This window comes from Parasteatoda tepidariorum, chromosome 7, assembly GCF_982258835.1.
Source record: "Parasteatoda tepidariorum strain Cologne lab strain chromosome 7, Ptep-v5.0, whole genome shotgun sequence".
NCBI classification, from domain to species: Eukaryota; Metazoa; Arthropoda; class Arachnida; order Araneae; family Theridiidae; genus Parasteatoda; species Parasteatoda tepidariorum.
This window is the reverse complement of record NC_141761.1, coordinates 78,850,194-78,876,961: the sequence shown is the minus strand read 5'-3', so window position 1 is coordinate 78,876,961 and position 26,768 is coordinate 78,850,194. Positions and strand designations below refer to the sequence as shown.

The following is a 26,768-nucleotide window of genomic DNA, read 5'->3' as shown; positions in this document are numbered from 1 at the left end:
TGGAAGTATGGAAAATGTATCTCCTCTTTTGTAGTAATGGTTGAATTGTGGGTAAAAGAAGCATGGACCCTCCAAATGCATAATTAGAAGATTAAAAACTAATAGCATTCCTTTCAAATTGTCCCTTTTATGTATTTCTTTAAAATTTTATATTCAGATATTCCATTTTCAACTTTTATTTTATTTATTTTCATGTCTTGTGATATTTACTGATTATCACTAATGCTCGATAAAAGAAGTATTTTCGTTGGTGATGTCCTCACAAAATTTCTCAAAGTTGGATCCTATTATTAGCCAACCCCCACTTTAAATTTCAAAATTTTTAAAAAAATTCTCAGCTTACATTCAGAAATAAACGGTACGCATTTTAAAATAGGTCAAATAAAAGAAAATCTGGTTAAAGACATCATAACTGAATTATGATGTACAATGATTTGATATCATAGGAATTTCAATTTGCAAACATAAATATTTAAACAATGGCTTATAATATACTAAACAATGGAACGTTGAATGCATTTTTACATGACAGAAACATTTTTATATCTGTTCAACACAAATATATCACAAAAATTATTATTAGACTACAGCTTAAAATTTACCTTTGTGATATAATATGCTTTTATCAGCTAATACACAAATATAGCCTTCATTTGGATCTCCTTTATAAGATGAAGCAACAAATATTTGACTGTCTTCAACATGAAGTTGTAATTTACCACAAACATCTGGCAATGGTTTATTTGCATTGTCCTAAAAAAATTACAAAAAGACAAGATTTACTTGTTAAATTCAAAAAGCAGAAAACAGTCTAAGCAAATTCATCTTTTGATATAGGCAGACAAGAGATAACAACACAATTTAAAATAAAGACAGTGAACTAAATCAATAAATTAATTCATTTATCAGGTTGTTTGGTTTACAAAACTTTTTTATTAAAAAAGATATTTTAGTTGTTCTAAATTTTATTTTAAAGAGAATTGAATTTTTTTGCATATCTCATTCTAAATCTTCGCATTTCCATTTTATAGTTTTGCTTAAATTATATTATGAAAATATTTAACTGCTTTTTATGTGGTCTATTTGATAAAAACTTTTGAATTAATTCTGCTTCCATCATTGGCTGATGACGATCTGTTAAGCAATAAATAGTCAACTTTCAGGGGTTTTTTACACACAAAAAAATAATAGCAAGATATTATTTACTAAGATAAATTTTAAAATACAAACGTAAATGATAGGTAATTAACTGAATTAAATAGAAATTAGTGCAATGTTCAATCTTGATCATAAACAAAGAAAATAAATAATAGATTATAACTATTACTGTAACAAGCAATTTCTTACATAATATAAAAATAATATATTCTGACACGTTCATTTATTTACTGGATTGCAGGAAAAGAAAAATTTGAACAATTGTCTAAATCATACTGGTGAACTTTTCTTGTTACTTGGAATTTTAATAATTAAATGAAAAGTTTTAAACCGGGCAACCATTTCCGTCTATAGAGAAATTAAAATTCTAAACATTTATACATCAAATTACATTAATTTGATGCTAAAGGAAATTCATAATAGTATTAAAAAAATTCAAATAATTCTGAATGTTACTAGGTTGAGCATGAAGTTATTTTAAGTAATTAGTGAAATACTGAATGAGAGATTAAGCTTTGAGTTCCTAGTTAAGAATATGAACATTTTATCATCCATTTAATGAAACTACTGGTGCCACTAACAGTCAATAGCAATAAGAAAAATGAAGCTTAGAAACATTTAGCTGTTGAAATTCATGACTTAAAAAAAGAGCTCAATGAGCATAAATAATTATAAAACATACATACAGTTATTTCAATGATATCTACAAGCATGTTAATTAGTAGAAAAAGACAGAATATTAGGTGATATCATATTCAATAAGATCAATCAAATTATATAAAACTTTTTTACCCCAATTGAAAATTCCAATTCTTTAAAAAGTTTCCTATGTGAACACCACATTTAACGAATATTATTTTTGTCGCATTGAAGAATATTTAGGACTTTTATAAAACAGGCCTAAGTTTCAATATCTTGGATGGAAAGAATAAAGTTAAATTTTTAAAAGCATAAATATAACACAAATTTTAGTTTTTAAGTTCTTTTCTTTAAAAAAAAAAGTTTAGAATAAAACGAAACAGTAAGAAAATTAAAATGATATATAACATATAGATCTGTAATCTAAACAAAACCCCCATTTTCAATTTTTAGTCCAATCTTTATGTCAGGCTATCATGCAGATTCTAGGTAAAATTCAGATTCTTATGAATATTCCAGGAAACCTAAATGTCAAATATCATTGATAATTTTTTCCCCTGTTACTTTGTAATTTAAACTTAACATTATTTGACTTGAATATTAAAGTTTATTTTGTCATGCTTTTGAAAAAATGTTAAAATTTATGTATTTAATGAAATTGTAAAGCATTAATTTATTAAAATTTATGTTTCAAAACTCAACTTTAGGCTCATTGCAGATTTTTTTGGTGCATTTTTGATATTATAATGATACATTTTTTGGTGCAGTAATAACTTTTTTATTGACTTGCAATTTTGTATTTGGAATAAAACTAACTTCATGATACATCCTTTTATTCATAAACATTATTAATTTTGGTGAAATATGAAAATAGAAATAAATGTAAGTTTTATCAAGAATCGACCCTCCTTAAAGTCCTTATTGAATCTTGAACAGTTATAGAGTCTGTCATCCAACTATTAAAGCACATTAATAATTTAGGTGAAAATAAATATAGAAATGAATGTATTTTATAACAAGATTGGACCCTCCTTAAAGTCCTTATTGAATCTTGAACAGTTATAAAGCCTGTGATTCAACTGCTATGAGTCAAACAATAAATAATTTGAAAAGAAGTATTGCAAATGAAAACTTACCAGAATAGGTGAAGTGATGGTAAGCATGCCTTTAGTAATTGCAAGTGAAATAGAGAGAGCAGTAAATGGGTGATTTGAATCTTCATCTCTATGTTTATGTTTTTGACGTTGCCAATATTCATGAACAGAGCAATAGTTAGCGTCATCCTCATCTGAGTCAGAATCTGATATAAATTTTAAAAAATAAATTGAAGGAATAAAAAATGAGTATTTAAGAAAAGAAGCAATATATTTTAATAACTCAAAATAAATTAATTTAAAAAAATGGGAAACACAGTATTACAGTATAAACATTTTAATTAGTTTCTTTCACTATAATTAATATTCTTTGGAGTAGAAAGACTGTTCTTTGTAGGCTTTTTAATCACATGGGACAGTAAGCAAATATTCTATTTTTTATAATTGTAATGAGTTAATAACAGTTATTTACCACTGATATTTTTTGTATTGTCTATCTTCAGTCAGAACCCTCCTGATAAATAGAATCACAGTGCAATATGTCAAAAGAAGAAAAACCACAGTTTGTGACAATGAAAATCATTGATAAAGACTATCATTAATAGTTTGAGAAAATGTATCCCCGATTCGCATGATAAAATGAGTGATTACTTTTATATAGTATTTGAATAAATAAATAAAAATGTGAGTCTCTTGTTTTGATGAATTCATTTTCAAAGGAAAAAAAATATTAAAAAAACATTACATTTAAGAAAAAAATTATAATGATTTTGATAATTTATTTTCATAAAAAAATAAAAAGGAAAAGAAAAAAAAGAGAAGAAAATTTACAGAATCATTATCATTTTACTAGTAGTTGAATCTACAATCTTCTAGCATTTTTTGGTTATTGCAAATTAAAATCTTTATAACTGAACAATAAAATAAAAATTTAATATTAAAAAGTGACTGTAACAAATTAATAATGGTTTTTCTTAAACTCACCATTATGAAAAGATTTGAAAGTTTGTGGCTTTTCGAAAACATCATTCATCATCATTTGGGAGCTGAGATCTAAACCAGGAACATGAACTTTAAAACCATTGAGATCATAAGGAGCAGAAGGAATTATAGAAGTCTTCTGCCATAAGAGTAAATCATTACCTAACCTAAACAATAAGTAAAGGCAAAGTATAAATTATTAAATCAATATTACTAAAATTATAATTACTTTATTTATAATACAGTAAAAACTAGTCGATTCAGAAGGCATGGGAGTCGTCTACTCTCGGATACTGGAACACTATTAGTTTTCTGCATAACTTCCTTTTTCGGAAAAAGTGACATGATTTAAAAAAACAAAAACAATTATCAGAACAAAGACTTATAAAAAAAAGAATATTAATAGAAATTAGTTGCCCAAAAAAATATTCAATATATTTTTTAAAAAAAATTACAAATGGAGAAATAATGCAACACAGCAACAATCATTTGTAATTCTCGACTCCTACTTATTTACAATCAACATTTAAAAACTGCAAATGAAAAAAATAAGTATCAGTTTTATAAATGAAAATGAATTCTTAGATCTTCAAATATAGTTACTAGGAATAAGTATACACAAATGTTTTACCTATTGTAAATAAGTTCAAAAAAATCTTTGCTTGGCAGAACTAAATTCACTGTTGGTAAGGAAAATTCTAGGAAATATTCAGATTTGCTAATAATCTTGTCAATAAACTTGTTTGTAGTTTCTTTGTCAGCGGGCTTAATAACCTGAAAAAAAAGAGATTTTGATAAGATAAATAAAATCATAAGACTATTTTATGATTTTATTTATGTGTGTTCAATTATCATATTATAAAAAGTAAAAATATATTACACGCTTTAATGCATGTTGGAGTAAGCAAGTTTCCCTGGAACTGGCTTTTCCCATGTTATTCAATAGGAAAGTAATGTACAGTTAGGTATAATTTTCCTAAAAGTTCAACACTTGGAAGGATAATCTTGTTTGTTAAGTTTACACGTATTCATGTAAAAAAATATGGGTTTTTTTTCTTACAAAAGGAAACACATTAGAAAGTAATTGAAGACCGAGGGAGAATGTCCATTTTGCACAAAAATGCCGACTAGATCCCCATCTGTTTCATTTTGAGGATTACTAAGTTTTGACAAATCAATAACAAAAAAAGTCGGTTCTTCCAAAGAGTCCTAACACTTTGGAAATGCACCATGCAGAGGAAAAAACGGTTCCTATCAATACGTAAACAAGGTAAGCAAAGAAAAGTGAAGTGAAGAAGACAACAGGAGTTCTATTAAAGAAGTATTAATTGGAGAAGACATTAATTAATTGAAGACAAAACAGTCTTTGTCCATCAAGGTTTTAAAATTTTATTTTTTCTCAGCATTGGAAATTGCAAGTTTTGTTTAAAAATTTTGAAGGAATATAAATAAATACTTGCATCTATGTCTTTATTCTTACAATTTCCATCGTATGCTAGCACCTAAACAATCTCAAACTTACTCAGAATAAGGTTTCATAAACATTAACTGTTCTCCCCCCCCCCCTGGTCTTGAATTAGTAATAATGAAATATTTTATTCATGAACTTAAAGTAATATGTTTTCATTTTTGTAGTAGAATGGAAAATAAGACACAATTATGCATTAAACACTTATGTGAACATTTTAATTCTCAGATATTACTTTATGTTGGGTTTGACATTTTACAAGTTAATTCTTAGCATTCTGGAAAAAATTCAAAATTAGAATTACTTACCAAAAATTATGAAAAAGTAAACTATCAAATTAAAAACTGTTTTATTTTATTTAACTACCGTAAAAATGTTTCATAAATTTCGTGAAATAGTCTACTTAAGGATATTGTAAGTTTAAAATAAGAACAGAAGAATTTAATTAATCATTTCTCCTCTCTAATAAACTAAAAGAAATAAAACAAATTATTAAAATTTTATATTTCTGCATTTTCGATCAAAAATGGATAAATTATAAAAAGCAATTAAAGTTATTATTTTAAACATAAAAAAATTGAAAGCATACGAAAAGTATTTTTATTCACCTCCTCATGCTCTAAAGATAAATTTGTAATTTCTTCTTGATTCTCAGAATCTTTTTGTAACTTTGAACCATACAAGACAGACGTTGAACAAAAGGGTGACAATTCTGTATCTAAATTTGACATTAAAACTTCACTTAAGCTGTAGCTATAGGTTTCCTCTGGCTCAGAAAATCCTGTTTGCAAGTCTCCCCCAGAAGATCCAGAAATTTTATGAATAACAAGTCTAAAAATAATAAACACATTTTTTAAATCATATCCACTTATACATATATAATAAATTACTCAAATACTTTTGAAAAGAACTGCAGACCCTATAGGGCATCTGTTTACTTTCTGGCATAAGAAGCTAGCTTTTCAATATAGATACTGCGCTTGAAACGGAAGTTTTAGTACAAATTAGCTTAAGTACCAAATCAGTTAAAGGGTGAAAAATATGATAAATAATAAAATGAGTACAAACATAATAAATGCATCACAGTATGAATGTGCACAATAAAAAATAACCTGTGTTAAATAATAGTCTAAAGAAATTCAAAATGTAAAGCATAAAATTTTTTGCATCATTTTAAACAATGTAATTTTATATAGCAAAATAATACATAATTTGGGCGAAATCGATCAAATAGTTCCTGAGAAACGGAATTTCAAAAATAGTTAGATACTTAAAATTTGATTTCTCAGGAACTATGCAATAAATTTTGCTCAAATTTCATATTTTGCTATATAAAATTACATTCTTCAAAAAGATGCAAAATATTGTATACCTTACAATTCAAAAAGTTTTTGACCATTCTTAAATAAAATAATAAAAAATAATAAACATTTACTAAAATTTATTTTTTTGCAAGGAATTATCTTTTGATAAACGAATTTTATAACTGTCTGCAAAATGTTTTTAATTCACTCAAAAACTTTTCAACATATAGCGAAATACATAAAAAAATTAACATTTCCCAGATTGCGGCTACCTCCCATATTTTGGGGGTTAAAAATCCGAATCCATCAGGAAAAAGAAGTATTTTCATTTAGAGAAAGTATGTTTTTGTGTCTGATTCAGCAACTTAATATACCGTCCACACTAATTAATTCACACTTCACTATTTTGAGCCATTAGGATTAAGTCATAGAATGAAAATCCAATCATTAGATCAAAAGTTATTTAGGATGGTCTGTTTTTTTTTGTTGTTTTTTTTTGCACACTGCACATACCAGATTGAAGAAATTTAAATGTGATAATTTGAAAAAATGTATCTAATGACACTAAAATTCATCCCACCCTTTTTTGAAGAATCCATATCTGAAATATAAAAAAATATGGGTTCTTATTTAAAATTTTGAATTTGCCCTTCTTTAGTGGTTTGAAATTGCTGAGTACTTAATATTGTAGGGCAATTTTATTTTAACAATGTTAAACAATTAAGAAAATGTCAAAAGCTATATCAGATTTAAAAAAAAACATATATATAGAATAATTAAATTAAATTTGATGGGTTTTTTTTTCAAAAATATTTATACACAAATTGCTGTCGTTTATTACTTAAAACTATAACATAATTCAAGTGTTAAGTTTCTAAGATACCATTTCAATTTATACAATGTATCTTCTATAAGTTTATTTCAACCTAAGACAATGTTACACAAAGATTTCTTTTATTAATAATTAATTTCACCTTATAATGATCAAAACCATTTTAAATTATAAAGTTAAAGAGCAAACAATCGACTAGTGTCCCAGACTAGGCACGGTGATTGAATGTTCATTGCAGCTACTTCCCATTTTTAAGGAATTATTATACAGATATTAAAAAGCAAAATTCAGGTTACAAGAACAAAAGATCATTAGAGCATAGAATAAATATAAACTTACCGAGGCCAATCAAATCCTCCTTCCTTTGAAGCTTCATCAACTTCAGGGTCTACTGACACTCTTAGAAATGAAATTGGATCACTCTCACTAGACAGTTGAAATAATCCTAAGAAATAAGAAAGACAAATCTTTCACATAGGCAAATATAACGCTAGAAAATAAATGATTTTTTGCATAAAGTTACCACCCTTAATATAATTTATGAAAGTATGCTGAAGAATTAACTAGTTGGTTAAAAAATAAATAAGGCAAAGACAATTAAGTAAATCTTTGCACATTTTTAGAAATATTTTTTTTTTTTAATGTTATGAGAAGATGGAAAAAAACACCAATTTTCAAAATAACACTTAATAACAAAAAAAAAGGCTTTATGATGTTTGAATACTCATTGACAGAACAAGTTCATATTCATTATATAAAAATTAAATACAACTTTATTGAAATGAACAGTATTTACTCTAAATGAGATGAGGGAAAGTATAAATAATATATATCATAAAAACAGTTAGTTTCAAGCTCTTAGAAGAAAAAAAACATAAGACTAAAGTTGATTTATTCAGCTATTTACAAAATTATATCATTAATTCCGATAAACACATAGATAATACAAACAACTTAAATTACCATGGAAATCTCTGCATTGCACTTCATATTTTGCTTTAGAGCTATCATTTTCCAATGTAGTGCAAAATGTCACGTCTTTCAATTCTATAATTAAGATTTCCTTATGCAGATTTTGCTGCCACCAAGGAACACGATTTATATCATGAATAGATCGTAGATCAGGAATAGGGAATCTAAAAAAAAGAAGATTCATTAATAAAACCTTTTATACGTGAACAGACGATTTAGCAATGGGATTATGATAGGTATTCCAATCTATCGGTTTACTAATAAAGATAACTATTTCGGCTCTTATCAAAAAATAAAACTGATTTAAACAAATTCAGAATAAGACAAAATAAGTAAACAACATTTAAAATAATAAATCAAAATGGAAAAGTGCTTAAAGCAGCTAAAACAAAATTTGTTTTATTTTAATTGAACACACTGTCCTGCATGTTGGCAGGCAGTGAGACCCCAGATGAAGTGCTGTCTCGCTGCTAACAAACATATTTTAAATTTTTTTTCATTTTTTGCAAGATTAGTTTTTCTGACTGTCTAAATTATTTTGGTTTTTATTAATAGCTTAAAAAAATTAAAACATCTCAGCAAAAACCAAAATTAAACTCAGTACGATAGCCCAAGGACAACCGAGGCCATATCAATTTTCTTGACCTTAAGCTCTGGGGTGCAGGAACAGATACTCCAACTGGAGAATCAGCTGAACGCGCAACCCCCATTGTTTAGTCCCCAAGAAAGTTTGGCACTTATTTTATCTATCCATTGGAGGACTAGGTCAACCTTGCACGGACAATGGATAGAACCCCAGATCTGTGGCACAATAGTGCAAAACGCTACCACGGAGATTCAAACATCTTTGCATCTCCATATAAATTTGCACCCTAGAACCTTCGTGAATATACTATTTACAATTTATGCATTATAATTAGTTTATAATACTAAATATAAATTGCAACCTTGATAATTTATAGCATCACTAAAAATTGCACCCGAGAAATTTTTTTAAATATGCTATTTACAATTTATACATTATAATTAGTTTATAATAGGAAATTTTAAACTGAAATCTTGATAATTTACAGCATCATTACACACCGAATTTGCGTAAACATTTTTGCTATTCATGAAAATAAATAAATGAAAAGAAATTGGCCAAGAGTAGAAAAAAAAGGTTTTAAAAAATATTTTAATGAAATTTGAATATTTAGAAATAGAGTTAATAACACTAAGGAATTTTTTGAGTGTAAAATAAATTTTTTAAAACTATTAAAATCACACTTTTGTGTGTCAAAATAAAGCATAATTAAAATCAAACATTAAAATAATATTTTTTGAAATTTTGAAAAATAAATTTATGTTTAAAAACTATTGGAAGTTTGACTATGCATATTGCGCATTGTAAACAGCAGACTTCAGGCTTTAGTCTTGATGCAAGCCAGAATAAAAAAAAAAATTTTATACAGATAAGCTTGCAATCTGATAAGTCTATATAAAAAAAAAAAAATCGTAATCATAGATGAAGAAAAGTGGGAAGCTTCTGTTGTCAAAAAGAAGTGAATGGAACATCAAAAGGTAGAAGACTGACTTGGTTGCATCGCCTCAGGCATTGGCTGAGCAAAATGGAGTAGCCTTCACGCCTAGGGTGGCCGCCCTATCAAGAGAAAATTCTCCTGAAGTACTTCACCCAAAAACACCCCCTAACCGCGATGAGGCTGCTCAGAAGACTTGAGGAGGTTAAAGAGGGTGCAGGTATGCCGTTGGACACACCTGATTTAGTAACACATTTAGAGCTGTTATCAAGAGCTGCAAATGCTTCTTGGACCGACCATCCAACCTGTTCACCAATGGTAGCAGGGAAAATGCCCTGGGGGTGTTTTATCACTCAACATTTGTAGGCGGGACCAGATGCACATCAGTCGACATTTGAAATTTCTGTATTCCAATGGAAAAAAGATTCTCCCAACCTGTGTGAAGTATGCTGACCATCAGGCCACCCATAACCATATACTAGATTGTCTGGGGTTTTCCAGACAAGATCTTTTCACAAAATTAATTCTAGTATTAGACGTTTTAAAAGTGACAGATTTCATTGACCTGATTTAGTGTTGCTAAACAACAGAGATATGCAACAACATATTTTTATGCTTAAGTTTAGAAGTGCAGTTTATTTTTCTTGTCAGCAGACAATGGCAGTTCTATTCTTACTGACACATAGTAATTATAACACAGTGAGAAACATTAATAGCAATTATTTTATCTACAATAATTCATATTAGATCAAAATAACTAACATATTCATTACCTTAGGTTAATGGTTACATTAGGACTGGAAAGATTTATGTCAGTTTTTGGAGCACTTCTTGTAGTAGCCATAATCTCAGAATCTTTCTAAAATGATTGATGTTCAGTTAAATTACAGTGGATTAAAGTTTCGCCATAATAAGTATCTTTTTAAAAGCATTTTAAAGTTGATTAAATTGTACATAATACTTGCTAAACTACTAAAATCCCCAAAAATTTTAACAAAATTAGAAGAAAAAAATAAAATTTTTATACATATGATGAATTATATATTTCATAGACTTACATAGTATATTTTTGAAATCATTAGAATTCAGATGACCTCTAAGGTTAAATATTGGAACTTAAATTTAAACGTTCTAAAATATAATACACAGCTTGTATTAAAATTTTAAACATGTATTAAAAAATTATAACTTTTAAACACTTTTTAGCATTTAATTCAATTACTTTATTATAATATAAACAAATTTAACTTTGTTAAGAGTTAAGAAAAAGTTCAATACAATAATATACTTTTAAATTATAAGGAAATAACTAAATCTTAGTGATGAAGTAAAGTTAATGATGTTGTCATATACAGAAAAAAATATATACACATGCATACAACTGATAAAAACTCATATCCTTAGAATAAAATATATGTATATGCTTTTAATCTTTATAAAAAATAAAACAACAACTACCCAATCCTCTTTTTTAGTATCATTTTGACTGAATGAGCCTTGAAATCCAAGCAATGTTTGTATTCTATCTGTAATAGAGATATCAAATTCACAAGTGATGGGACCAAATTGAAGTTCCAATTTATTAGTAGGTGGTTTCATGGTGCGATTCTAAAAAATTAAAAAATATGAAAATTGATTATTTAAAATTTTTAGCAACAATATGCAATTTCTAAAGTAGACAGTTTATAAAATTAAGATACACAATGAAGACCATCCATGTGATATATAAAATATATGATACATAGACAATATACTGAAAATAAAAAGTTATTCAAAGTAATACTTTATTATTTAAAACTAAAGACATTTCTTACTTCTGCAATATAATCTATTTGTTGATACTTCAACTTTAAAGCAGCTTGTTGCATTTCCGTATTATTTTCTGATGATATTCTATTATCACACTTGAGTATCTGTTAAATAAAAATATAATAGTGACTTGATTAATTTAAGGTTATTTTGAGTTACATGAAGAGAAAAAAAATAGATGTTTTTCCTAATTACAATTAAAAATAAAACTAATGTGTATATGTTCTGTCAAAAAAAAGATAATAGGACCAATAATTTATTTAGAATTATTTAGTTGAAATTATTTTTACATAGAAAATCTAGATTCATGTGGAAAAATTTCATAAAATAACGAAAAATTTACTATTTCTTTATCATACAGCGTGGATTCTGACAGACCATTAATAGTTTAAAAACTTTTGTTTAATGTTAATATTAAATACATTAAACTTTTTTTTAAAGTTCAAGAAATAAAAATTTCCTACAATTTACAGTACAGTACTTGCTTATAATGAGCGCAAAGGAACCACAATATTTGATCATAATGACTGAGTGTTCGTAAAGAACCGATTAGGTGTACTATACAAAAGAAGTTGTTCGATTTGTTTCGAACTGTCTTATTGCTTCTGTTGTTGTTCTTCAGATAAAACTCATGGCTTGCAAAACATTTACCATTCGTAGCCCTGTTTTTGAAAAAAGTTTTTCTGTGTAATCAAAAGTCATTGATATGCTGCGGGCTGTTGAGCTTAATAGTCTTCACATTCATTGTTATCATCATCTTTTTCATTATTTTTTTCATCTGCTTTAGCTTGAATTTCAGCTACAACATTCTTGGTAGTTGGTATTTCAGAAGTGATACCATTGCTGACAACAGATACATAACTTACATATTCTTTTCTACTCATTTTCAAAGTTACCATTTTCTTTTTCATTGGTGATCTGCTCCTCATTAGAAATGTCCTTACTAGCCTTACATCAAAAGTTATTTCATGAATAAAAAATTATTGCTCATTAAAACCAGGGTTTGCTCATTAAAAGCAAGCTATGTTCCGATAAACTCATACCGGGCGCTTCTTTACTAAAAATCGTACTATTCTATTACTCTAAAATTAATTATACTATTCTATATTATTAATCATACTATTCTATTAATCTCTACTCATTTCTAAATTTTCAAAGTTGCTATTTTCTTTTTCATCCGTGATTTGCTTTGCATAAGAAATGTCCTAACCAGCCTTACATCAAAAGTGACCAAAGAAATTTTATGAATAAAAAATTATTGCTCACTAAAACCAGGGTCTGCTCATTAAAAGCAAGCCATGTTCCAATAAACTTAACATTGTACTAACTAAGTATTTCTGATATTTTTGTTAAATTTAAGTTCTCATTAAATCAGGGCTCCTTATATGTCAGTTAAACTGAAGTTGCTTTACTTACGCAAGTGTAACAATCAACATTTCAATGGCCACGTTTCATTCAACGTTTATAAGTGAGGGATTTCTATATATCCATTTACAGGATGAACTTTTAAAAAAATCATGCATTACTATTTACTCTAATGATTTTTAACAATATTACATTAAATAACAAATATATAAATATATTACTTCTACATAAGTAGGTGACTTTTGATTTGGCTTGTTCACAATGTTTGCTGAGTTGAATAAAGACTCTAATATCTCACACTTAAAAAATGACATAGAGAAATTCAATATTCGCTGTATAGAGGATGATTTTTCATTTCCATCAATGGTTACAGATGATGCCATTAATCTAAATATCAAAATATTTTCATATTTCAAAACTTTATAAGGTAAAAATAATCATTATCAAAATTTATTTTTAGCAAAATGCTAAGGAATTTTTTAAAATTGTTAAATAGAGACAATGCTTTTTTTTTCTGAAGCCTTTTATTGAATTCTACTTAGAAAAATAAATTTTCATAAAAATATTGTGAAGAGAATGACAGCATAACAACTTCCTTAAAATTCTTACCATTATTTCTAATCATGCAGGAATGGAAAAATGCTTAAACAATGGAAAAAACATCACAAATAAATAATGAAATTAGCAAGAAAAATACAAAACTTGAGTTCCACATTTGCAGAAATTTTAAGGTAAGTGAAATTTAAGATAAGTGAAATTTTCAGATTTATTCAAAAATATAAACGAAATCCATCCAGTAGAAAATGAACCATTCTAAAAGTCTCATAGCATTTTAATGAAAAAGAAGGGCTTTTTTAATTTTAGCTTTTTAGTTATCGAACTTTTGAACTTAGCTTAAATCAATGTGAATAATTTTGTTGTTAAACAGAACACACCACATTCCTATTCTTGATAGGAAAAGATTAAAGTGAGTGAAAGAATTATGTTCATAAAATTTTCTGGCAAATTCATAAATGAGGACTATTGTTTACTTTGTTGACTTAGTAAATGCTTTCTTTATTTCTACACGTTTTATGACCACCACCCAAGCATAATAAAAGGCTTCATTCTGCTTTCATTAATTATTTTTTTAAATAATTTCTATCATGTTAGTTGGGCTCTATAAATGGTTAAAACAAAAAAATAAATGATCCAGCCTCTTTTTTTTGCCACAGAAAGATGCAAAACAATAGAATTCTTATAAGCTTTATCTGATAAGCACTACACATTAATCCATGCTATTAATATTAAAAACAAAGAAGACAATTAAAAAATCACAAAACTGCCTTCATTAACTAGAAATTGAACTTAAAGCCACAATAACAAGAGAACACTATATTTCTAGTATAATTGTAAAGAAATAGTAAGTCCAAAAGGTTCTAAGTAACAGCTGTTCTACACAGAAATGTAAAATAAAGAACTAGTTACATTAATTTAATATTAATCATATCAACACTTTAAAACTATAAAAAAAAAATATTTGAAATTTCTATAATATTCTATCCATTATAACACATATTACATGAAATGTATGGTTAAAATATGACATTGCCCTGTTTACAAACCACCACAGAAGGTTACATCAATATTTAAAATCATTCAATTTAATAGATTCAATTTTTTATTTTTATTGTTTTAATACCAAATTCATTTCACATATTTCGTTTCTGATCTTACTGAGATAAAGTTTAAACAAAAGAGTTTAATGTGCTTAATATTGCAACTTTATCCACAAATTTGCTTTTAAAGTTCTTATTTACATTTTGAGTGCTATAAAAACTCAATTAGAATTTTTCCCCAAAGAGATTACATAGAAACAGGGTTCGCCAATTGGGCCCACTTTGAAAAAACCCGCCCGGGTTTTATTGGGCGGGCCCACCTTGAAAAAACCCACTTGGAACAATAAGTGGGTTTTTTCAAAAAAACATTTTTTTTTTTACTAAAACTTATTGTTTTGCATTTACTTTTATATAATTTATTGTGCAGCATAAATTTGTCAAATAGAGTTGCATGATTTATATGATTAAGTTTTTAATATTAGTAAAGTAAAAGAAACTCGAATCTTCATATAATTTTATAGTAGGTACCTACTATTGAAAACTTCAAGTGGGTTTTTTTAAAAAAGTAATATTTTAATGATATTAAATGAAATAAAAATTTAAACAATATACTCTGAAAAGATCAATTTTTCAAATATTGTTGCATGCTTTATATATTAATAAACAGGTTATTATTATTAATTCATATGTTTAAAAAAATTGAAAAGAAACAATTTTTTTCTTTTTTTACCAAGTGATACATTAACAAATTTAAACAGTTTTATTTTCTGGCTTTAAAAAAAAAATGCTAAAACTTTAAAATTATTTATCTAAAAATGAAATCATTTTCCTAGGGTTAATTACTTGAAAACAAATGGGACAAGTAACTGATACTCTTTATAATTATACGTAGTTTTAATTTCACTTTCTATTAACCTTATTATAAAAACATGTAAGACCATTAAATATTTATTTCAGCTTTTTATTTAACTCAAGTCAGATGAAATTTTAGTTTTTACTGATTATAAATATTTACTGATTATAATTTTATAATAGGTAATATCCATATGTTTAATAAATATAGTAAATTAATGTGTGTAAAAACAAAAAGATTAATAAACTTGTTCCTTTTATATTACTGCATTTATATTTTATAATTCCTAATTTAAAAAATTATGAAACGTAATGTACTTAACAATAAAGAAGATTCAAATATGTAGTGATAATGCGTTATTTAAACTTAATATAAAATACATATAACCAGGGTTCCCCAAGTGGGCCCACTTTGAAAAAACCCACTTGGTGTTTTTTTCACAAATTGTTTTTTTTTTTTTTATTTGGTTCAAAAAGAAGTATCTCCTAATACTATCATTGGACACATCGTTAAAGTTAACAAATATTTTAGAAATGTGTCAAGCACATGGATGGGCAAATGAAAAAAAACTGCTTGATGACCAAATGATACTAGGTGGAATTCATATTGTGAGCACGTAAAAACTTTTGCCAATAATTACCATAAATATGAAGAGATTGTTCTTGAACATCAAAATGAATCTAATAATGATATGTTGGGCTTTACCATAATAAATAATGTTGGGCTTTACCAATAAACTATCAATTGGGAAAAACAGATCAATTGTTTCTTAAGCTTTAAAAAAGCTTCAATCAGAAAACATTTCAATTTCAGAAGCTGTTGAAATATGAATTAACTTACTATCGTGTGATGAATTAGAACCCCATAAACATTTTGTAAAAAGATTCAATCAGGCTGTTCAGTCACATCATTTATTAGCATATGCATCCTGGATCTCGAAACAAGGGGACAATTTTTAAATGATGAACAAGACCAAGTAGCAGAAAACTGTCTTTCTAAGCATCATCCAGAATTTCTGCCACGTGTTATGGCATTCAAAATTTCCGATCCTGAATACTTTCCAAAATCAATGATGCTTGACACTGTTATTCAACAGTTTTCATCAAAAAATAGTGGAAAATTATGGCAAAAAAAAAAAAAAAAATAAGTAAATAAAATTCATTGCTTCCACAAAGTTTCTGTCAATTCTTTTTTATTTGCACTCAGCACCAGCATCCTCTGTCTCTATCGAAAGACGCTTTTCAACTTTCGGTTTGGTACAGAGTAAACTTAGAAATAGATTAGGAATAGATAAAGCTACAAAACTCGTAAAAGTGTATCACCATCTAAGAGAGAAATGTAAACACTTTGAATCTGTTGTATGATAATAATAATAAGGGAAAAAACGGATCTTTTTTTTAAGTTAACTCTTAACATCTGCTGACAATTTTTAACTATTTGGAGAAAGTTTATCACAATTAAAAAACAGTTAAAAATTTAAATATTACTTTTAAGATTTTTTAAATATTATTAAGATTTCATTTGAATACAATTTATTTTGTTTCTTTTAATCATGTTTAAAAATATTGAAAGCAAACAAAAAAAAATTTCTATTAAGTGATACATTAAACAACAATTAACAAATTTCAAGTTTTATTTTCTGATTTTAAAAATAAGCTATAACTTTTTATATATGCTTTTTAATGTATGTATTTTAAGATTAATTTGTCTTTTGAAACTATAAAGTTAAAATGTATCTAAAAATGCATATATTTATCTAAATATTTGAAAAAAGGGGCAAGTAACTGATACTCTTTATAATTATATGTAATTTTAATTTCACTTTCTATCAATCGTATTATAAAAACATGGAAGACCATTAAATATTTATTCCAGTTTAATTTTAATACAGGTAAAAGTCAGATGAAATTTTAGTGTTTACTTATACAACTCTATTTAATGAATAAAAATATTTTCACAGTGAAATTTATGAGCACTAAATGAAAAAACCCAATTTTCCCCGGGTTTTTTCAAATAAAACCCAATTTTCCCCGGGTTTTTTCAATAAAACCCAGGCGGGTTGGGTTTTTTCAAAAATCCCCGGGTTTTTTCAAACCCTGCATAGAAACAGTGCAAAAAGTCAATTGTTAACATTGCAGTAAATATTTAAAAAGTTATTTTACTTGCATAAATTAAATATAACTATTTTACCATTTAATTAAAATATTAAAAAAAATTTTAAAAATATATCTGAAAAGACAAAATAAGGGAAGTATAGACAGTATATTAGTAAAAAATAGGTTAAGATAAATTTAACAAATATGCATTAAATATATCTTTAATAGAACAGAATAAAAATGATGTTAGTAAGTAAATAAATAAACTTTAAATAATTTTAAGCTCATGATTGTCAACAACTTTCAGACGATGAGGCAATGTTGTTGTTGTTAATTTACGTCGCACTAGAGCTGCACAATGGGCTATTGGCGACGATCTGGGAAACATCCCGGAGGATGATCCGAAGACATGCCATCACAATTTTGATCCTCTGCGGAGGGGATGGCACCCCCGCTTCAGTAGCCCGACGACCTGCGCGCGAAGTCGAGCACTTTACGGTAGCACAGTTTAACGAGGACCGATACCGCACACCCTCGGTCCCTACGCAGACTGATCCAAGTGGTCACCCACCCGCACACTGACCGCAGCCAGTGATGCTTGACTTCGGTGATCTGCTGGGAACCGTGTCTTAACGATCAGTCCACTGCGGGACTAACAATACAATGAGATTATGAGATTTGCTGTTCAATAATAATGCACCAATAGCTATAAGAAATGGTCTTATATGCTAATATTTTCATGCTTTCTCAAAATACAACCATTTAATTAAAATATTAAAAAAAAAATTTTAAAAATATATCTGAAAAGACAAAATAAGGGAAGTATAGACAGTATATTAGTAAAAAATAGGTTAAGATAAATTTAACAAATATGCATTAAATATATCTTTAATAGAACAGAATAAAAATGATGTTAGTAAGTAAATAAATAAACTTTAAATAATTTTAAGCTCATGATTGTCAACAACTTTCAGATGATGAGGAACAATACAATGAGATTATGAGATTTGCTGTTCAATAATAATGCACCAATAGCTATAAGAAATGGTCTTATATCCTAATATTTTCATGCTTTCTCAAAATACAAGAAATATATGTAAAAAGAAAAAATAATACCTCAAATGATTGGTTTCACACAATTTTGAAAGAGGATCTCGTGATACATTAAAGTCTTTGAAATCAAATCCATCCATTTGGAATTTTAACAAATCATCAAAAAATGTCTCTGCCCTCTCCTTCAAGGAGATTGATTTATTAGTATCTGATTCTTCTGAGTCTTTACAACTTGCAGAAAGTGATTCCTGAACACTATCATCATGCAGAATAATGATACAGCAGCTACTGACACAGCCATGAAAATGTGTCAACTCCGAAACTTGATCTTGAAGTAAAGCTTGAACTGTAGAGCCTAGAATTACAGCAGATTTTAAATAATAATAAATATTAAAAATTATGGACACATAGACAACTTGATTACAAAATAGTAATCAATAATATATTTTGACCTAGATCACTAAGACAGCTAAAATCTCAACAATGAAAAAGAACCATTTGATGTATATAGTCAAATTCATTTTTATAAAAAGCTCCAATTTGACAATATCCTGAGAAATTTTTTAATAAATTTCTGGCTTAATGTTAAAAATTCGAGATAAATTCTATTATTACTATCATAGCTTGAATTGAATTCCATAAAGAATATTTTCTAAACTTCAAAATAATTTATTGAAGCTGTCAGAAAAAAAAAGATTTGAATGTTTCAGGAAATTTCTATCCATTTCAAAGAGTTTAAAACTAACACTTTATTTCAATTGGCTCAAATATATTTTGTAGATAAACAATAAAGAGAAACAATGTATAATTTTTTAATTAATTTATTATAAGTATATACCAACTGTTGCTTATGCGTCTGGGTGCATATTCCTGACTAAAATTTTTAAAATGCGGAATCTAAAAGTGATGGAGAAAAAATTATTAAATCAACGTCTAAAGAAGTTGCAAAATTTTTTGCAACAAATAAGCATTTGATATAACGTATTTTGTACCATAGCGTTGAACCTCAAAAATCTTTTAAGGTTCAATCCCAAATATAAATAAATGAAAATTAAAAATAAATAAATAAAAGAAAAGAATTATAAAAATACGTAAAAGCTTATTCTTTAGTGCAAATTAAAAAAAAGTAATCAATTTCTAATTCATTTTCGCACATAATAACTCTGATTTTTGATAATTATGGCTAAATTGAATTTAACACCCAGATAAAAAAAAATGCATAATCTTTGTCCTAACGTTGTTATTATAAATGAGTTTCACTAAATTTAGAACACTACATTTAAACTTTTTACACTTACTATTTCGACTCCTTCTCCTTAAATTTGTGGAAAATTGATTTCCTGAAATAGAAAAAATTAATCTTATTAAAATATGATTTGTAACAAGCACTAAAATTATTAATTAAAACCTATTTACTATTAATCAGACAAAAACTACAAAACATTCTTATCAAAAATTTCTTATTAATCAGAATCTAACTACAGTACACTCTCGATTATCCGTGCGCGGATTATCCGATTTGCGGATTATCCGTGCTCATTTCGGAGTCACACAGAAAATATAAAGAGAAACATTTTCAAGATTAAAAAAATTTGATTTGTGAAGTTATAACACTACCAAATGTTTGGAAGCAATATTCGTTATTGGATTGAAGTATATGGAATATCAGCAGCATGGTCAAAGGTAAAATCGTTTACATTATCTATCACGATCTTGGAGAAAGATCATACCGCTTGATGAACAATCCTCTTCAGATGTTCAAGAAAAATATGATAACAGTATTCTCGAACAAGCAAAAGAAATCTAAGGTTTCGAAATTCTTGATGAAGAAAATTTAGAAGATAGGTTTCAAAGTGATGCATGTGAGCCTGGGTTCCAGTATTTGACTGATGAAGACATCGTTATGTTGTTAAATCAAATAGTGATGACAGTAACTGATGCAGAAGATGTAGCAAATGAATGAAATACTATTTCTCATTCTGCTGCTCTGTGGAAACTTTATTAGATTATATGGGAGGATTTGATTACGGTGACACTACTGCGGTTCGTAAAATATGTGTATCGATATATGGCGAAGACGCATTACAAATTTTTTAAAAAGGAAAATTCCTAGTTTGATGTTATGCATGCAAATGTCAATAATTTTTATATTTTTTGTACTGACATTGAATTTTTCTTTAATAAAAGGAGTTTTCAGATTATTCGTGTTTTTTGATTGTCCGTGCAACCTGTCCCGGTGATTAACCTGGATAATCGGGAGTACACTGTATGTGGAAAACATATTTGATTGTATTGAGAAAAGAATACAGAAAAAAATGAAAAATATGACAACTGAAGCTGACGTCGTTAGGGGGTAAAAGCCCTAAAAGTCACAAATGCAAAACCTTTTCTATCGAGAGAGCATGACAAATGTCTGAGTTGCTCTCTTTGTACCCCAAAGGTTTTGCCCAAGTCCAGGTTAAGAGTACGATGTTCAAAAACTTAGTTCAAAACAATAAATCCAAGGTACACAATAGACTAACGCCCCCTAATTTAATGTGCAGAAGGAAGAAAAGGAGCAAGAAAGCAGTTGCAATCATTAGTAGAAATGCATAACCAGGGCAATTTGGCAAAGACTTGATCATGCTCTATTAAAAGAAAACGAAACTAACAATTTTTAATCATTTTTTTTATTTTAAATTCAATATTACAAAAATTAAAAAGATGACCGCTATTTTCCAAATTTTTAAAAAAATTACTTGTTGCCAATTGAAAACTCTCAACATTATTGCAAATTTTATTAATTCTAGACAATTGAGGAAAAACTAAATTTTTGAAAATTTTACTGCACAAATTAGTATTAAAATTACAGAAAAAAATAACCTTAAATTTAAAAGCTGTCCTTTTATCATAAACACCAATTTTAATTTACTTATCAACAATATCAATTTTAAAATATAAATATTCAACATTTCAGAAATTATCATTAGCCTTCTTCAAAACCAAATCTTTAGGATAAAATCCTAATTATCACACTTAAATAAAATTAAATCACCAATATATCTAAGAGCTTTAAAATCATTAAACTCAAGATATTCAGTTTCAAAAAAATGTAAAAAAAATATTAGCAAAAGCGCCAGAAAAAGAATTACCTTGTGGAATCCCTATATTTTGTTTATAAAAATCAAGACTATTAAAAAGAACATTTTAAAAAAGATTAAATTTAAAAATATCTAACCAATAAGATTTATCAATACTTTCATTAAATAAATATTTATCATAAATGCCACTACAAATATCAAGTATTTGAGCATGAGGTATACTGGTAAAAAGATATCTTATACTGGTATCTTTATACCTTCTATTATTCAATTTTCCTTCCTTTTTCTTTTGGTTTCAATTTCCTTTTAGAATTTCTGCTGCATAGCGCGTTTTTCCACTGGAAGTGTTGTTTCTATTGCTTTAATATTTTGATTTCTCTTCTTTTTAAAATTTAACATTACACAGAGGGTTGAATATTTGAAATAAAATAAATGGTAAGACTCTTCTCTGATAAGCTGATTTCTGACGCAAAATAATAGTAATTCAAATGCATTTAAGAAGAATAGGTGTTCCAATTTAAGAAAAATAGAAGAAAATAACAAAAAACTAACTTTATAATTTAATAGTGTTGCAAAAATTTTTAAATTTTGGAGGAAAAAAAATGGTAAAAAGAGCTAATTTTGGTTAGATAATATATATTCAAATAATTATTTTTCCACAATTCGAACAAATAAAAGATAGGTGAGAAGGAAGATTGGGTCAATGAGCAATAAAATGAACCAATCAAAAATATGCGCATACCAGTTTTAAAATTAATAGGTCAAACAGAAATAATATAGAAACTACTAAACATTATCACCTGAACTATCCGATCTAACAAAGTCACTACTTATGCTGCTACTGAGGGAGTCATTTTCATTTTCCACAAACTCTTTGCAGTGTTTACTTTCCATAGACATGAAGTTGATTTCATCATCTGACTCATCTAATGATAAAAAAAGTAGAAAATAAAAACAATAATTAGAAATTCAGATTTTTGAGAAGCATAAAATTATTTAAATTAGCAAAAAAAATTACACATAGAGAAATAAATTTTTTCTCATAAAACACCATAATTAATTTGCCTTATTAAATTTCTATTAGTTTATTTAATTAAAATATTTAAGTAAAAAATGAATTACACTATAAAATAATATTCTTTATAAGGGGTGATCCAATACAGTGGTCAAAACTAAGAAGAAAGCATCATGAGACTTGAGAATTATGAAGCAACCAAAGGCCGGAAATGTCAGCACACACTATTAGGGGTGTTTCCTTATTATCGACTAGCTGCTCATGAGCATTTGAACGGGCACTTAAATTTAACTAATTTAACTTCTTTTTACTTTTCTAAAAACGGTTGCCAAAAAGTTGAACAGGTTTACTCTTTTATCATAGTTAATTGATTGATGGTTTTACAATTAACTTACAGAACTTGTTAGTTTGATTTACCAATCTGTAAGTTACGATAAAACAGGATTTTTAAGCCTATTTAATGAAATTTTTGTCAATATGGGGTGGTATAGGTAAGGTGGCAATATGATTTAGGTGAATAATAGCACCGGTTCACATGCACACAGACATAATAGAAAAGTTCCTATTATGATATAAATAATACATAATAGAAAATTTCCCCACACAACTTGGGATGACATAAAAATAGGTTGCTGTGCAATTCTTAATCTTCACTGAATTATCCTGCATATTAAATCTAAGCCTGAATTAACCAGTATATTAAATTCGATTACAAGAAAGAAAAAAATTATTGGCGTTATAAATGTCAAAAAATACACTTTTACTGTAAAAAAATGAAACAATCATAAAGACCAATAAAAATAGTACAGAAATGTTAATAAAGATCATTCAAATATAGGGCTTGATGACATGAAATTCAAAAAACATAATGCTCTAAACATGTTGGACATCACTAAACTGTACATGTAGTAAAATTTCCAAAAATACTATAAGTAATTAAAAAGAATAAAAGGAAAATAAATTAAATAATGGAATAGCGTAAATAAAGATTACCAATGCAATGCGATGACCATCCTTGATTTTTAAGTGATTTAGTAGGTATTTCACATTTCTGTTGTTGCCTATAAAGTTCTTGTTCAACAAGAGCAAAATCTGCAGCTCTCATCGGTTTATTGGCTGCTGCTACTGACATTCGTCTGCAATCTTCAGTAGAACCTGCATAGTAAGAGTTAAAATTGTTAGCGAAAACTCAAAATAATTGCTAAGAAAGTAATGATTGCATGGACATTAATTTGAAATTTTTGAAAAAAGAAATTTATTTACTTATATTAAATCTCGGACAAGTCATTGGCTCATTAAAAGATGATTTGAAAACTTTATTCTAATTAGTGTGCCACATAAAATATGTCATTATTTTATTGACTGCAGTAATAAGAATTTTTAAGAGAAATTTAAAATAGTCAAAGAAAAATGTCTACAAAACATTCTTATATTATACTTTGTAAATAAAGTGTTTATGATTTTACAATTGTGACAAGTCAAACATTATTCATACGAACCACAAAAATAATTATACAGTAAAGCATCTCTTATATCTCACTTTGTTAATCTGATACTCTCTCCTAAGAGCATTAAAAACAGTCTTACACACATTTTATCCTTACAGAGATTTTGCATAACATTTGATTCGTAAACCTTATCTTATTTTCTAAGCTTTAACAACACTAAAACTTGTAATCAAATTTCTGTGCATGCTGTAGCTCAAATACCAATAGCAGGAAAACCTAATGCTATAAAAAATGTCTATTGTTAAAGAAAGTGTTAGTAAACAACTCTTGCAACTGACATTTGGTTCCCAGAAGAAAAAAAATTTAGAAATGTTTTCGTCAGAAATGGTTATTTATAATTGAAAAGTAAAATTATTTTTCTTTTTAAGCTTTATAATATCCATTACTTATTTCGAGCAGTTTCACCCAAATATTATACAATTAGAAAACGATTTTAAAAAGTACTCGGATTATCTTCAATTTTTCAATATACCTTGGGTCCCGAGAATAATCAAAGTTTTATTGAAACTGTAAATTAGACATTATATTATGTTCATACAACATATGCAATGCAACATATTATTTGCGCCGAACTTAGATACTTATCAATAAACTTCACAAATAAAGAGTAATAAAAGCTGAATTTCTATATTGTTATGTACTACATACAAATGTTAAATTAATATGTGCAATGTATATTCCAAAATTTCAGTTTTTTTCATTCATCAATAAGTGTTTTTCTTCTTCTTTATTTTGCAAATCAATGAAAAAAAATTTTCTTATTATATAAACAAATTAAGTTTTAATCGGAGGATAGTAAGAAAAATCTATATGAATAATTACATCTTTTTTAGAGAACTACGGGCAAAATCTATTGAAATCAATAAATTTGTAAGACAGCTAATACTAGAAGGTAGAGAAGGTTAATTGTAACTAATAAATTTTAAAATTAACAATGTATTAATACAATTTAATGCACCCAGCTGATAAAAACCTAACATGATAAAATTAACTCTAATATTAGGTATTAATAAAAGTAAATTACTTACTAGGCTGCAGTAGACCTGATAACAGATCATAGAGAAGATGTACTTGCTTGGGTATTAGAAATAAATTAAAAGCTCCTAAATTAAATTCAACATCAACCTGAAAAAGAAAAGTTTTAAAAAAAAAATGCATCAATAATAATTTTAAGAAAAAAAGACCAAGATAATTTAGACAAGTTCAAACTTTTATCAACAAAAAAAAAATGTTTGATGGTTATGAATGGTTTCAACCTTAGGTCCAATAAGTGATTCATTCTGCTTCAATTTTAATCTTAATTCTTGTTGTCCAGTCAGTTTTGAGATTAAGATGGGCTCCTCTTGAATTTCTGGTTCTTCAGACTTTTTCATAGGTAAGGAACAATGTGGAGGAGGCATTTCAGGAGAACCAGGAACAAAAGCATTAGGATTCTGCAGGGGGGAAAAAATCAAAAATAAAGTAAGCTGAATATTAAACATACACATAGGATATTAGAATTCTTACTTTATAACCAACTTGAATATAAGACACATAGTTTCATAAACAGATACATATTATAGCTTCAAAAATGAACAAAGAAAAAATAATGTAAAGAAAGCACCACTAAAAATACAGACATACTATAGTTTCAGACTTATAAGCAAAAACTTCTTCAGTGTCTAAACATAAAATGTAACAGTATAATGCATTTTTGTGTTTATACACTAAGGAAGGTTTTTGTTTTTAAAACTAATATATCATGACCATAACTGTATTTTTATTTGTGCTTCATTTACATTGTTTTAGCTTTATTTCTAAGGAGCACAAAATTTACTCTATCTTTTTTCAGATATCTTTGAAAAATGATAAAAAAAATTAGCAATTGCATAATTTATGGGAGAAATAATATTCCATTTGTAAATAAAGCTCATAGCATGAAAAGAACACAGATAATGCCACTTTTTACACTGTTTAACTTTAATTATATATAGCTCAAAGTTACTTTAATTTTTTTTTTTTTACAAATGATAGTATTAGTATTAAAGTTTTAAGCTGTATCAAGATTTAAAAAGAATGGTGTATAATAGTCTACACAAATCTTAATCCAACCCCTGAAAGGTATTTCCTTGCTTATCTGATTTTAAAACTAAATTAAAACTTTTGCATCACTAATTTAACAATATCCAGCTGTTTTCGAATGTTATGATTTCATGAATATAAAGAAAAAAGAGTAAAAATAAATTACATTTATTGAAAATTGAAGCAAATCTACTCTTTTTTTTTCATTCTCAACCGCATGGCAAGGCAAGAGAGATGAGAGCATAGTAAAAAAAAAAAAAAAAAAAAAAGAAGGAATCAACAGCAATACAAAAAGTCATTTCATTCTTATTAGGTATGTTCTTGCCACCCAATATCTCGTGATGATTGGAATTCAACAAAGA

At 27.1% G+C, this 26,768-nt stretch overlaps 1 protein-coding gene across 2 annotated transcripts in view; it reads right to left on the bottom strand.

Annotated features, from left to right (window-relative positions):
- The window catches only part of Atg2 (Autophagy-related 2), an 83,979-nt gene that overhangs the window by 43,767 nt on the left and 13,444 nt on the right, over nucleotides 1-26,768 (bottom strand). For both annotated transcript variants that reach the window (XM_087168108.1, XM_087168107.1), the window contains 17 exons: nucleotides 25,602-25,778; nucleotides 25,374-25,470; nucleotides 23,831-23,992; nucleotides 22,623-22,748; nucleotides 20,041-20,082; nucleotides 18,806-19,097; nucleotides 13,364-13,529; nucleotides 11,783-11,881; nucleotides 11,427-11,576; nucleotides 10,742-10,827; nucleotides 8,440-8,612; nucleotides 7,816-7,921; nucleotides 5,949-6,171; nucleotides 4,504-4,646; nucleotides 3,876-4,039; nucleotides 2,934-3,097; nucleotides 603-753 (listed from right to left, as the gene is read on the bottom strand). In XM_087168108.1, coding sequence (XP_087024234.1) covers nucleotides 603-753; nucleotides 2,934-3,097; nucleotides 3,876-4,039; nucleotides 4,504-4,646; nucleotides 5,949-6,171; nucleotides 7,816-7,921; nucleotides 8,440-8,612; nucleotides 10,742-10,827; nucleotides 11,427-11,576; nucleotides 11,783-11,881; nucleotides 13,364-13,529; nucleotides 18,806-19,097; nucleotides 20,041-20,082; nucleotides 22,623-22,748; nucleotides 23,831-23,992; nucleotides 25,374-25,470; nucleotides 25,602-25,778 — 2,521 coding nt within the window. The remainder of the gene's footprint in view (nucleotides 1-602; nucleotides 754-2,933; nucleotides 3,098-3,875; nucleotides 4,040-4,503; nucleotides 4,647-5,948; nucleotides 6,172-7,815; nucleotides 7,922-8,439; nucleotides 8,613-10,741; nucleotides 10,828-11,426; nucleotides 11,577-11,782; nucleotides 11,882-13,363; nucleotides 13,530-18,805; nucleotides 19,098-20,040; nucleotides 20,083-22,622; nucleotides 22,749-23,830; nucleotides 23,993-25,373; nucleotides 25,471-25,601; nucleotides 25,779-26,768) is intronic.